General features: G+C 41.4%; 1 protein-coding gene across 1 annotated transcript in view; it reads left to right on the top strand.

Moving 5' to 3' along the window:
* The first annotated feature begins 1,391 nt into the window (after nucleotides 1-1,391).
* Nucleotides 1,392-12,987, top strand: part of Scfd2 (sec1 family domain containing 2) — a 307,046-nt gene continuing 295,450 nt past the window's right edge. The window contains exons 1-2 of the mRNA XM_060380761.1: nucleotides 1,392-2,368; nucleotides 11,702-11,870. Coding sequence (XP_060236744.1) covers nucleotides 1,531-2,368; nucleotides 11,702-11,870 — 1,007 coding nt within the window. The 5' untranslated portion in view covers nucleotides 1,392-1,530. The remainder of the gene's footprint in view (nucleotides 2,369-11,701; nucleotides 11,871-12,987) is intronic.

Here is a 12,987-nt window from a genome sequence, read left to right as displayed (position 1 = left end):
GCCCTTGAGCTAAGCTTTGAAAATGATTCCTCCAAGTAGAGAAGCTTGTAAATCACTAACAACCATCTTTAAAAGGCCTCTTCCTTCCTTCCTCCCAAACTAAATTCCTTGTATGGATATGCTTCCTTGGTTAAGGTCTCTTTATCTCTCCATTTGCCATGGGAAAGCCCTAAGATAGGTTATTTACTATTTTGTATGCCACCTCTCACTCCCCATGTTATGACCTCATCACTCTGCACTATCACATTCATTCTAAGTATGTTTGTTTTCCAGTTTATTATTTATTGCGGTTTATTCTTAGAAGTGATGTTGATGGTACTAATTTGAGCCTGGTAGTGCACACTTGACCTTCCAGGTATTCTGGAAGCTGAAGTTAGTGATTCACTCAAGCTCATAAGCTACCCGCCTGGGCGGCATAGTAAGACCCCACCTCAAAATAATGCCGATAATAATGATATAGTTTAATATGATATAGACTCTTGAGAAGTACTGAAAAGAAGTGCTTCGTTATAATAATTAGACAACGAATAAATTACTACTAAGTTGATGTCGAGAGGCCAAGTATGGCGACACATGTCTTTATACCCAATGTTTGGGAGACACAGGCAGGTCGATCTCCGTGAGTTTACACCAGCCTGGTTCATGGAGCGAGTTCCAGGACAGCCAGGGCTATATAGTGAGATCTTGAGTGAAACACACACACGCATACACGCACACACGCGACGTTAAAATAGTAAATTTTTATACTTGCTTCCCCAATTAAATAAAAACAGGTTCCAAACTGAGATATGATTCTCTTTGGGTTTGCTAAATTTCAGTAGCTGTGAAGTGAACCGAAAAGTAGTCTTTTGATTATGTGTGTGTTTGGGGAGACAGGATCTCACTGTGTGTGTTGAGGGCGGGGACTTGTGCTCTTCCAAGGGTGAGCCTGTAGAGATCGGAGGACAACTTTCTGTTTTGCTGTGACCTGAAGATCGAACTCAGGCCATCTGGCTTGCCATCCTGCTGGACCCAATAGGTATTTCACGAGGCATGTTTGCATTGATGCAGAAGATAACCTATCTATGACCAACTGTTGTGTAGCAGTAGTTATTTCTATTTTCTCTAGCTGCTCAAAGTTGACATGGGGAAGTGCCTGGGCTGAGGATATTAAACTTCTGAGTAGGGTTTATTATTCCTGAGGATTCTTAACTGGGAGGAGCTGACAGAGAGGAATGAACATAACCCGTTTTCAATTCTTTCCTAGAAAGCAGCTGTCAAGTTTTCAGGATGATGAATCTCTAAGCGCAGTCCATTTTCCCTCCCCGCTTAGACAATCCTCCCACCGGCCCGCGCGCGCCGAACCAGCCAATCAACGCCTTGAACGTCATCACCGCGCGCGCGCACACAGAGAGCGTCAGAGGCAGGCCCACGTGGACTGTGTTGACTGTCAAAGTCTCAAGGTACTCAGTACCCGGAAGCCCTGAGTTCTGACCGAAGTCCCTGTCCATCAGCCGGCTAGTTTTCCCGGGACCCGGCGAGGACCGAGCCATGAGCTCCGCGGGCGTGCTGTCTTTCGCCCAGCAAGGCTGGGAGCAGGTGCTGGCCAAAGTGAAGCGGTCGGTGGTCTACCTGGACGCCGCCTGCGCAGAGAGCCTGCACTGGAGCTGCGGATCAAGCAGGCTTCTGGAGGCGATAAAGGGTCCTGCGTGCAACTTGAGGGAATTTGAGCCCCACGCAATTGGCGGTGGAGCCGAGCAGCCCCGGGCCGTGTTCGTGTTGAGCTGCCTGCTGAAAGGCCGGGTATTAGACACTCTACGAGATATCATTTGCCGCAGTCACTTTCAGTACTGTGTGGTGGTCACGGCCGTGAGCCACGCAGTCCACCTCACTGCTAACCACGTACCAGCGGCCGCGGCAGCCGAGCTAGAGGGGCAGCAGCCGGTGTTCGAACAGCTGGAGGAGAAACTGTGTGAGTGGATGGGCAACATGAACTACACGGCTGAGGTGTTCCACATCCCGTTGTTGCTCGCCCCTGCTGCTCCGCACCTTGCATTTACTCCTGCTTTTGCTACCCTTTTCCCACTGCTCCCTCGGGATGTACATCTTCTTAACAGTGCCAGACCCGACAAGAGGAGACTGAACAGTTTGGCCGAGGTGGATGCCGCCTCCCTGACCCCAGAGCTGCTGCTGTACATCAGATGCCTCGTGTCAGGCCTTAGCTCTCTATGTGAGCATCTAGGGGTGCGAGAGGAATGTTTCGCTGTGGGTTCCCTCAGTCGGGTCATCGCTACAGATCTGGCAAATTATGCCCCTGCCAAGAACAGGAAGAGGACTGCTACAGGGAGGGCTTCCGTGATCTTTGTGGATAGAACTCTGGATCTCACGGGTAAGCGGGATTTCTAGGAGTTCTTCATCTTCACTCTCCCAGCTACAGGCCTTTTTATTGATTCAGCATGTATCTTATTGGCTTCATATTGAGGTTGACAATGAACTAAACGAATCAGTTCCTAATTTGACAGCGTCTGGAGTTTAGTTTTTGTCGGGTGGAAGGCTGGATGGAGACAAAGTAGATTATAGTTTGTTAAATGCTCTAACTGGGCTAATAACCGCTTTAGTATGTATTACTGCTTTTTAAAAAGCAACTGCACTTGGTGCAAGAGACGGAAAAATGAGATAACCTTGATATGGAGGAAATTGCCACCACCTGAGACTCTTAGACACTTCCAGGTATCCATTGTCTTAGTTAGGGGTTCTATTGCTCTAATGAAACATCATAGCCAAAAAACACTTGGAAAGGACAGGGTTTATTTGGGTTACAGTTCCACAGCATGGCATCACTGAAGGAAGTCAGGACAGAACTCAAATACGGCAAGAACCTGGAGGTAGGAGCAGATGCAGAGGTCAAGGAGGGATGCTGCCTATTGGCTTGCTCCATATGGCTTTATCAACCTTCTTGATTATAGAACCACTATCCCAGGGGGGCTGGCCTTTGTTCGTTCTCTGTGATGGGCGTGGTAAAAGGAGAGAACTGACTTCCTCCACTTGTTCTCTGTTTTCCACATACACCCCGTGGTTTGCACATGAACCACCAAAATGTATAAATAAATAGGTAATTGTATTTTTTTTTAAAAAAGTGAAACTGATCTTACTCACATGTAAGAAGATATAAAAAGAATTGTAGAAAAATATCTTTAAATGTGTATTGATTTATTTTTAGCTTTCATTAAGTTGAGGTTTGTGTAGTAATTTCAAATTGCAGCAATGTATTAATTATTTATGTGTCAAGGAATAACTTTAACCTTAAAATAGGTGAAGAAAAATGCTTTTTGACACATTATGTGAGAATTTATTTTCAGAGGTCAACTTTGCTCTATAGTTAAGTAGATATAATTCAGTATGTTCATGCTACTCAAGGTCAGTGAGAACAATCAAAAACTGTTATCAGTATCTCCCGTCACCAAATCTCCTACACATTGTGGACATGTTTCTTTCCTTCAGATTAAGAAGGAACACTCCATCCCTCCTGACATTTTTACCTTGTAGACTAGCTCAGTGTTTTCTCTTATCACTTCTCACGCATTTACTTCTGCTGAGTACCTCTATGTAGAACACTTCCCCCTTCTTCCAGATGTTCATCTTTGGCATACAGAGAGAATGCAGCATGTCCTTTCTTGATACCCCATGATCACCCAACTTCCATTTCTATTTTATTTGGCTTCATATTGTAGCAGACTTGAGACAGTTGTTTATACTTGCTGTTTCCACAATCACCTATGTCAGTTTTTTTTTTCTTGACTTTCATTTTTGTATGGCTTTTAGTTTTCAATACTTCCAAGATCCTGGTTTCCCCAGTGATGTCTGTGTTACCAAATCCATGGATGAGTCACAGCACTCCCCTCTTCTCCCTGAAGCTCAGAATAGTGTCTACTACAGTAGAGTAAAGCAAGGAGTAAAAGTGACTTCAAAGGATAGGGAGCTGGTTCAGTGGGTAAAGTGCTCGCTACACAAGTACGAGGACCTGAGTCTGGATTCTAAGGGCACACGTAACAGCTGGGTGTGATGGTCTGGGTGTGAGGGCATGCATCCCTAACTGCAATGCTGGTCCGTGGTGATGATTGTTGCTATAGAGAGGCAGGTCTCGGCAACCAGTGAGCTCCGGGATCAGCAAGAGACTGTCACTAAATAAATAAATAAGATGGCGCACCATAGAAAAAGACACGTGTTGTCCACCTCTGCCTTCTACAAGCACATGCAAGGGTAAACATTTCAGCAAACGTATGTTTGCAAACATAAAAAGAACAAAAGATAGAGAGTAAGCATTCGGTGATTTTACTGTGTGATCTTAGCCATAAATTCATCATGCTTTTTTTTTTTTTTGCTGTGTCCTCCCGTTATAGTATCCATGTGTTCTAGTTTGATTTCAGTTGCTATAGTACACATCAAGACCTAAGATGACTTGGTGAGGAAGGATTTATTTGGCTTAGACTTCCAGGGAAGTCACTGCAGCAACCAAGCAGGAACCTGCAGCAGAGACCTTGGAGCAACGCTCTGACTGGACTTGCTGTTTTGTACAACCCAGGACCTGCCCAGGGGTGGCACTGCCTGCAGTGGGTGGGGTCCTTGCTATCAATCATTAATCAAGAAAATGCACCACAAAAATGCCAATGGGACAGTCCGATGGAGGCCGTTCCTTAATTGGGATTTCCCTCTTCCCAAACAACTATAGTTTGTGTCAAGTCAACAAAGATTAACCAGCAGTATTCAAGGTCATGCATGTCTTTCCAGGATTGTCTCTTCCCACACAGTACCTCACACACACCAACCTTGTCCCAGTCAGTGGAATGTTCGCTCAGTTATCCATATGACTTTTTTCTTCACTTCCCGGAGAGACCTTCCCCGACTACTTTCTTTACTCCCTGTCCTGCCTGTGCAACATCATGTTGACCACTACCCAGAACTAATAATTGGTTGCTTCCTGTCCTTTCCTTTCATGAGAATGGCGTAGAAGCTTGTGAGTGTGTGTGTGTGTGTGTGTTCTACTTTCCTATATCTTTCCTAGTGGTTGGAGGAGTCACTTGAAAACAATATGTTGTCAATATTTGTTTGTTGACTGATGGGTAGTATTGAACTTAGGGCCTTTTGCATGCTAGGCAAATGCCCTACTACTAAGCTGCATCTTTGGGCCTTGGCTTTATGAGACAGGGTCTCACAAAGTAGCTCCTGTTGGCTTTGAACTCACCATGTGTCCAAGGCTCATCTTGAATTTGTTCCCTCTGCCTCTTAAGTCCAAGGATTGCAGGCATCCACTAGCCTGGAAATAAGCATTTGTTGAATGACGGGGTGGATGAATGGATTAAAGGTTACTGGGTACTGGACAGTTATTAAGTTTAACACACTTTTTCTAATTGCTTCTGAGTTATTTAAGTTGCACCGTTGGCCATTCCCCATGGATATTCTGTAAGTACCATTGTGTGAGTGGAATGCTGAAGCCACACAGTAAGGCTTAGAAAAGAAATGATATCAATTAACCATAATTATGCAATTATTTCATGGATTAAAAACTACATTTACATTGTCTTATTTGATCTTTTTACAAGTTAGGTGAGTCATTACTTTAAGAATAAAATTAAGGCTCAGAATTTGTCCTTCCCCAAAAGAAAAGAAAACAAACAAACAAAACAAACAAACCACACAAATGGTAAGTAGTAGCCATTTATGACAGTATTATATCAATATTTCCATGTATTTTTATTAATTTCCAAGTTCATCTTTTGTCCAAATGAGACAGCCTCATATTATCTGCCTACCTAATGCTCATGATTGCTGGGATTAAAGGCCTATTTATACCTAAAATCTCTAAATATCTTAAAGATACTTCCATTGGTTGGCTTCCTTGTACAGTGTCCTTTAAACTAGTAGTGAAAGCAGCAAAATATGGGCTGGGGCCTTTTTTTTTTTTGAGACAGGTTTTCTCTGTGTAACAGCCCTGACTGTTTTGGAACACAATTTGTAAATCAGGCTGGCTTCGAACTCACAGAGATTCTCTTGCCTCTGCCTCCCTAGTGCTGGACTTAAAGGTGGGCACCATCATACCTAGTGAATTGGAGATATTTTAAGGACCTGAGAAAATGTTGAAAGGAAACAAATAGGTTTCTTTGTGTAGATTCAAGGCAACAAATAAAAAAGACAATTTCAGGCCTTCTGTCAAAGGCCTATGATAACTGTTGCAGTATGAATCCCAAGAGAGTGCTGAGACTGTAAGTTGTGGTGAGACACAGACGTCAAAAGTTATTGAACTATTTATCAAGTACATTCAGATTGCAAGGACCATGCTTCCTCCTCACCTTCTCAAATATTCAGTGAAGAGTGTTTTGGTGGAGGTGAGCAAGGTCAGTGTCCTACAGAGAGGCCAGGGTGCAGGGCTGGGAGTCTGAGTGTGGGTAAGTGGGGCATTGTAGAGTGCTACCCTCCAAGTATAACTCCCATGTCTTTATCTGAGCAGCTGTGTTACTTAAAAGAGGCCTGTAAGTTGGGTGGAGCTTGCTGACTGTTGATGTTTCTTCCATAGAAATTGGAGGAGACTCTGGCACCTCCTGGCAGATTATATGTAAATCTGCCCTCTCTGTAAGGAAACTTGGGATGTGCTAGGCTGTGTCTAGTGTGGAAGGTTTACTGAAGGGGGTAAGTACTTCATCTGTGTAGCTATGGGGAAGTCATCATCTATGCTGGAGTGAGATTTTTGGTGGTGGGGTAGTTTTGGGGCACTCATGCTTCTCTCATTAACCCCCAACTCATGCTCTGTTAGGAAGCCCAACGAAGTCATTGGTTTCTCAAGTTGGGTTGGTGCAATCATCCCTTGGTTTGTCACTGGTGCTTTTATATGGAGGGAGTAGATGTTTCCATCTTCCCAGGGAATGAGTTTCTACAACTTTAGAGAGTATCTCCCAAATGGGCAAGGCCACATGTATGAGATGATAGGTGGATGATCTAGTGAGGTGATAAAACCAGAGTAGGATAAAAGATTATTCTCTGGGACATCCTTTGCTTGCCTGTCCTCTGGTGTGGGAGTCCAAGACTGATTTGTGTCCTATCTGAAAATAATCCTCTTTTGGCATAATGTAAGCCAAGAAATTTCTACACCCTGCAGGAGTCAGTTCTTCACTTTAACTATGTGAGTTTCAGGAATGAAGTTGGATTATTAGATTTTGTGGCAAGCACCATTTCCCACTAAGCACCTTGCTGCCTCTTTTTCATTTTAAAATTATGTCATGCTTTCTTTTAGAAAAGGTCAAGTAGACTTTGTAGGGTAGATTGTAATTTAGATTGGTTTGTTCCTGGACCCCAATAGCTTATAAATGCAAGTATTTTTCTTTTGAGTAACCACCCAAATAACCTTGCATATGGTCATCTTCAGGTTTCATTTGCTACAAAGATGTTTGAATATAGAGGTTAAGAGTATTGCCTGCTCTTACAGAGGTCCTGAGTTCAATTCCCAGCAACCGCATGGTGGCTCATAACCCTCTATGATAAGATCTGGTGCCCTCTTCTGATCTGCAGGTGTACATGCAGGCAGAACATTGTATATGTATAAATAAATCTTTAAAAAAAAAACTTGTACTGCAAGTTATATTGTTTGAATGTTAAAATCTGCACTACTGAATAAAAGGAAGTTACTACTTGTTCAGACCATAATAAGTTACTTAATACTGGGAAATGAATGGCTGCCTGTGGCTGTTTGGTGTAGATGGTATAGCTTCCAGAGGTGTTGAGAGTACTGAGATGGAGTGGGTGTGATATATTAATGTTATGGAAGTCATTTTTGGCATGGGTCTGTTTGGTATTTGGCCTAGACCCTGGCATCCAGGATCATACTTACAGGCTCAGACATTTTACTGATTTGTCCTTTTGTATACAACAAGCTTGGGGATCTGGGGAGGTCTGGCCTGTTGATGTAATGAAGTAATGGTTACCAGAATTTGTTGAGGTTTTCTAAATTAAGTTGTGGCTTAGATTGGGGTATAACTAGTAAGAGCTGCAGCCAACAAAAGATCTAAAGATCAAGAAATGATTTGAAAATTTTTGGAATGAATGTAGTGATTTGGATTTCAATTTAAATTACTCTGCAGGTATTTTGCATAGGAAGCAAAAGAAAATATACTTCTAGTATATGATTTAGATGTTAATTTACATATAATTTATATGATAAACTAGTAATATTTTGGAGGCTATTCTTGATAATTTACCATTAGATGATTTATGTGCTTATATGAGAAATTGGAAGTTTCAAAAATAATAGAAAAATGTGTGTGATCTGTTTTACTAGGTCTCATATGGACTTGAAGTTGTTATGTAACTGAAAATGACCTTGAACTCTGATCTTCTTGCCTCCATCTCCAAGGTCTGGGATTGTTTATGTGTGTCATCATGCTTGGTCAAGTATAGTTAATATCAAGTTTATAATCTAGACAGTTTTCTCATCATTTTGCTGTTACCTTCTTGAAAATAGTATCACCTTCCAGTTTTTCAGTAAACATTTATTTGATGTCCACCGTGTTCTGCATTGTTGCAGGTCCTAGTGAGACAGTGATGACTAAGATAAAGAGATTCTTTCCCTTATGAGACAGTTGATAACTTTGAGGGTAAAAAATATATACAGTACTTGCAGTTACATGCACATGCAAGAGAGAAAGAGAGAGGGAGAGGGATGAAGGAGAGAGGAAGAGTAAGCAAGCATGGGAAGATGAGGGAGAATAAATTGTATTTTTAGTTATTATTGAAAGGATATGTATTCACCATAGAAAGTTTTGAAATTCTAGAAGATAATTAAAATATGATTTAGAGAACTGCTTTAATACAGATATCACAGGTTGAAAAAACAAATCAAAAATTATTTCTGTGTGAGGACATTGCCACGTGCATACAATCCCAGTACTTGGGAGGCTGAGACAAGAGAATTGTTAGCCCAAGGCTAGCCTGGGCTACATAATAAGATCACACAAACTCTCTCACACATACACAATCATATGAATATATGTATAAGTGCACACATATACACACAAAAAAAGGCATTTCTCTAAGCATTTGGGTTGTTAGTATATAATATTTTAATAAAACAAATGCTACTTTGGCTGTATGAAAATAACAGCCATTTCAGATCTGACTTATTTTATTTTGAGAGTTTTGAGAGGCATACCATCAGTTTTAATTTGCAGGGACTTTAGTGAATCATAGTTTTTCAAAGATGATGCTGTTTTGGATAGGATGGAGCAACAAGCAGCAGCCAGATGCCATACTCACAGACATACAGACAGGGTTTGTGCCAAATAACTATGGATGACAGAATGAATAAGAAAAATTTGGGGGACAAGATCAGAATTTATGCATCAGGATCAAAGAAAAGTTATTCTGGTGATAAGCGGAGATGTATAGAAGTTATTATTTAAGTCAGGTGTGGTGGTGCACACCTTTAATCCCAGCCCTGAGGGAGGCATAGGCAGGCAGATCACTGTGAGTTTGAGTCCAGCCTGCTCAGTAAAGTGAGTCCAGGACAGCCAAAGTTACACAGAGAAACCCTGAAAACCAACCAACCAACCAACAACAAAAAGTTTTAATTTAGTGAGGAGGGAAAGGGAGATGATGAAAGGAAGATAGTTGTGATACATTGTAACATCCCACTATCTCTACCTAGTGTAAAACTTAGTGTAAAGATAAAATTCACTTACTCTTCTGACTGTGCTCTGAATAGTGGTTTTCTTCTGGTTCCTGCATGCATTTGGTATTCAACAAACAGCTCCAAGTCTGAGTGCCAAGACATCCACAAATCACAGACAGCGTGAGTAGGACCTGGTTATTCTCCTAACGAAGTGTAATCTTCTGGCACTACAAGAATGCTCTTCTTTAACATCAAAATTACCTGACACACATCAGCTCTGCTGCAGTTCACTCTTGTGGGGCCTGACGGTTTCTTTTTCCTTAACCCAATCACCTGGCTTGAAATATTACTTTGTGTATTAGTCAGGGTTCTCTGCAGCAACAGAATGCATAGAGCGAATATCTCTCTATGTATAGAAAGGGGATTTATTAGAATGGCTTACAGACTGAGGTCCAGCTAACCCAACAATGGCTGGCTATGGATGGAAAGTCCAAAAATCCAGAAGTTGCTCAGTCCACAAAGCTGCTTATCTAAGCTGGTCTTTAGTATATGCTGGAATCCTGAAGTAGGCTCTAATGCCAGTGAAGAAATGGATTTACTAGCAAGGTAAGGGCAAGCAGGCAAAGAGCAAAATCTTCCTTCTTCTATGTACTTATACAGGCTTCCAGCAGAAGGTATGACCCAGATTAGAGGTGTGTCTTCCCACCTCAATCTGGATTAAAGGCCTGTGTCTACCTATTTCAAAGATCTGGATTAGAAATGGATCTACTTATTTCATACTGAGCAAAAATCTCTCACAGGTGCACCCCCTATTTTTGGATTTTAGTTAATTTCAGAATAGCCATTATAGTGTAATTAATAAATTGTTTACTGGATTTCAAGAAGGCTACTTAAGTGGAATCTTTATGGTGTGACTGAACATAATGATTCACACTTAAAGATTTGTTGCCACAATTAATGATACATTATAAATTCAGGGCTTGGAATTTGGTACACGGTCCATCATGAGCCCTGCGTATGTAGTAGTTGCAGTGAGTAAGGATGATGATGATGACGATGATGATGATGATGATTTTTTTGGATTCTGGATTTGGCCTTTCTAAGTAGTTCCTCTGTACGACATGGCAAAACTCAGACAGAGAGGCATTGGGAAGCAACATGTGAGTAGACAGGAAGTGAAGCAGACTTGTAGCTTGGCTGAGTCCCACCCATGGTTGGAGTGATGCCATCCAAGCAGTGATAGATTTTAGAGATACAAGTTAATTTCATAGACCAAGCATTGCCCTGCGTCCACCTCCCAAGCACAAGGATTACAGGCCTGGGCTGCCACCACTCAGTTTTATGCAGTACTGTAAATCTCTGTCTGCAGCCCATCGCTCATCCATTATCCCTGGAACTGGTGTGTATAACTACAGATCTTGGAGCGATGCTTGGTCTACAGAAAGCATTCAGTAAATGTTGGCGAATGTTGTTTCGTTGTAGGCTGATGCCATGTGTCCACTTACTCTTCTCCTCCTTCAACAATATTTAGTGAGAGCCTACTAGTTAACTTTCTATGCTGGAGCTGGAGGATACCAGGTGAACTAGAATAAGTTCGCTCTTGTCATCACGGAGTTGAAGTGGCAGGAAATTTTTTACTCTTACCTGTCCCCTAAGTTTTTTCTGGTCATTGTGCATTCATCATCATCAAAAAAAAAAAAAAATAGATTTTCAGCTTCAGAATTTCAGGATAGCAGCACCTGTGACAGTAGCTCATCAGTCGACTGCATACTGATATTATACACAGGAGTTATTGGTGCTGCTGTGTCTGCTTGCTGGACTAGGGGCTGGAGGCACAATAGTTTCTGGAGCAGGTGAGAAGCCTGTCTTCATGAGCATTACATTCAATCCATGAGGCATACATTTCCTAGATAATTGAGAACATGATTTATTTGACAAAGAGGAAAATTCTAAGTTGGTGTTATTGAGTGTCTGTTAACTTTTGGCAGAATGAACATTCGTAAGCATGCATCCAGCTAACGTTTTCCTGTCCTCTTTGAGTTTACATTTGCTTGTGTGGTTAAACAGGAGCGGTTGGACATCATGGAGACAACTTAGTAGAGAAGATCATTTCAGTGCTCCCGCAGCTTCCAGGTCACACCAATGATGTGATAGTCAACATGGCAGAGCTCACTGCTGTCCAATCTGTGGAGGAAAACCAGAACGTGATTGCACCAGGCTGCCTAGCACAATCTAAGTAAGACATGACTTTGTTTTGTTTTTCTCTCATTCTTCCACCCCCCCCCTTTGTTTTTTTAAACTAAGACTGAGTATCTCTTTTGAAAAGAAATGAATCTGTTATCCCAACACTTGGAAGATGAAGGCAGAAAAATCAGGTGTTCAAGATCATTTTTGGCTAGTTACCAGTTCAAGGCCATTTGGGGCTATGTGAGATTCTGTTTTTAAAATAAGAAAGAAAGAATAAAGAAATAAAACACTACTCAGTACAAAAATTCATAATGGATAATAGTTAGGAAAAATACCACCTTTAAATATATAAATAATCATACTCAGTAAACATAGTGAGCCCAAGAGTATGGGATTTTATAGGCGTGCCGGCAGTTGGTATTTTAAGCCTTTACCAACATCAGAGAAGTGAGTCGCTGATGTTGAGTCTCAGGTGAGTCTTCACCTGAGTTGTATCTCTGCAACCTGTCTCTCTATTACTGTTCCAGTGAAAAACTACCTCATCTCTCTCTTTCTCTCATTGTCCCTTCAGTAGCTCCATTTCCTCTCTCTTATCCTGATAGTTGGGCATGCATCCTATTTTGTCAGGTCTTTCTGATTCATTGCTGTTTCTGCCACTCAATTAGACATCACTTTCAAACATGGGTGTTTCCTCGAAAGACTAAACTTTACCTTCATTGTTTGGTATTAAAGGCTTTTCTTTACCTGCTTTATACTAGGCTGGCCTTGAATTCAGATCTGCTTGCATCTGTCTCCTGGATTAAAGGTGTGTTTGTATTCCAGCTGGATCACACAGACCTAGAAGATCTTTGGATGGGATGCGATCTCCATTTATGGATCCCCATTTGATAGATAGTTTTGTAGGAATGAAGTCTAGGATTCCACAGTTTCTCTTCATAATTGGCTTTCTCAGACGACTAAATGTGACCCATATAACTATGAGTCAGTGCCATATTTTATATGCAAACATTATGCTTTTGGCATAGGGTAGGCTTTTGTTTCTAGGTATATTTTTTTCTACACATTTAAAGAAATTAAACAAAGAAAAAAATATGTACATTAAGTCATGTAGTGCTTCAAAAAAAAAAAGAACTTTTCTTTAGACATGATAATAAAAAACATATGTT

Source organism: Meriones unguiculatus, chromosome 3 (assembly GCF_030254825.1).
Source record: "Meriones unguiculatus strain TT.TT164.6M chromosome 3, Bangor_MerUng_6.1, whole genome shotgun sequence".
Taxonomy (NCBI): Eukaryota; Metazoa; Chordata; class Mammalia; order Rodentia; family Muridae; genus Meriones; species Meriones unguiculatus.
The sequence above is the reverse complement of the archived record's forward strand: the minus strand, read 5'-3'. Positions and strand labels throughout refer to the sequence as shown.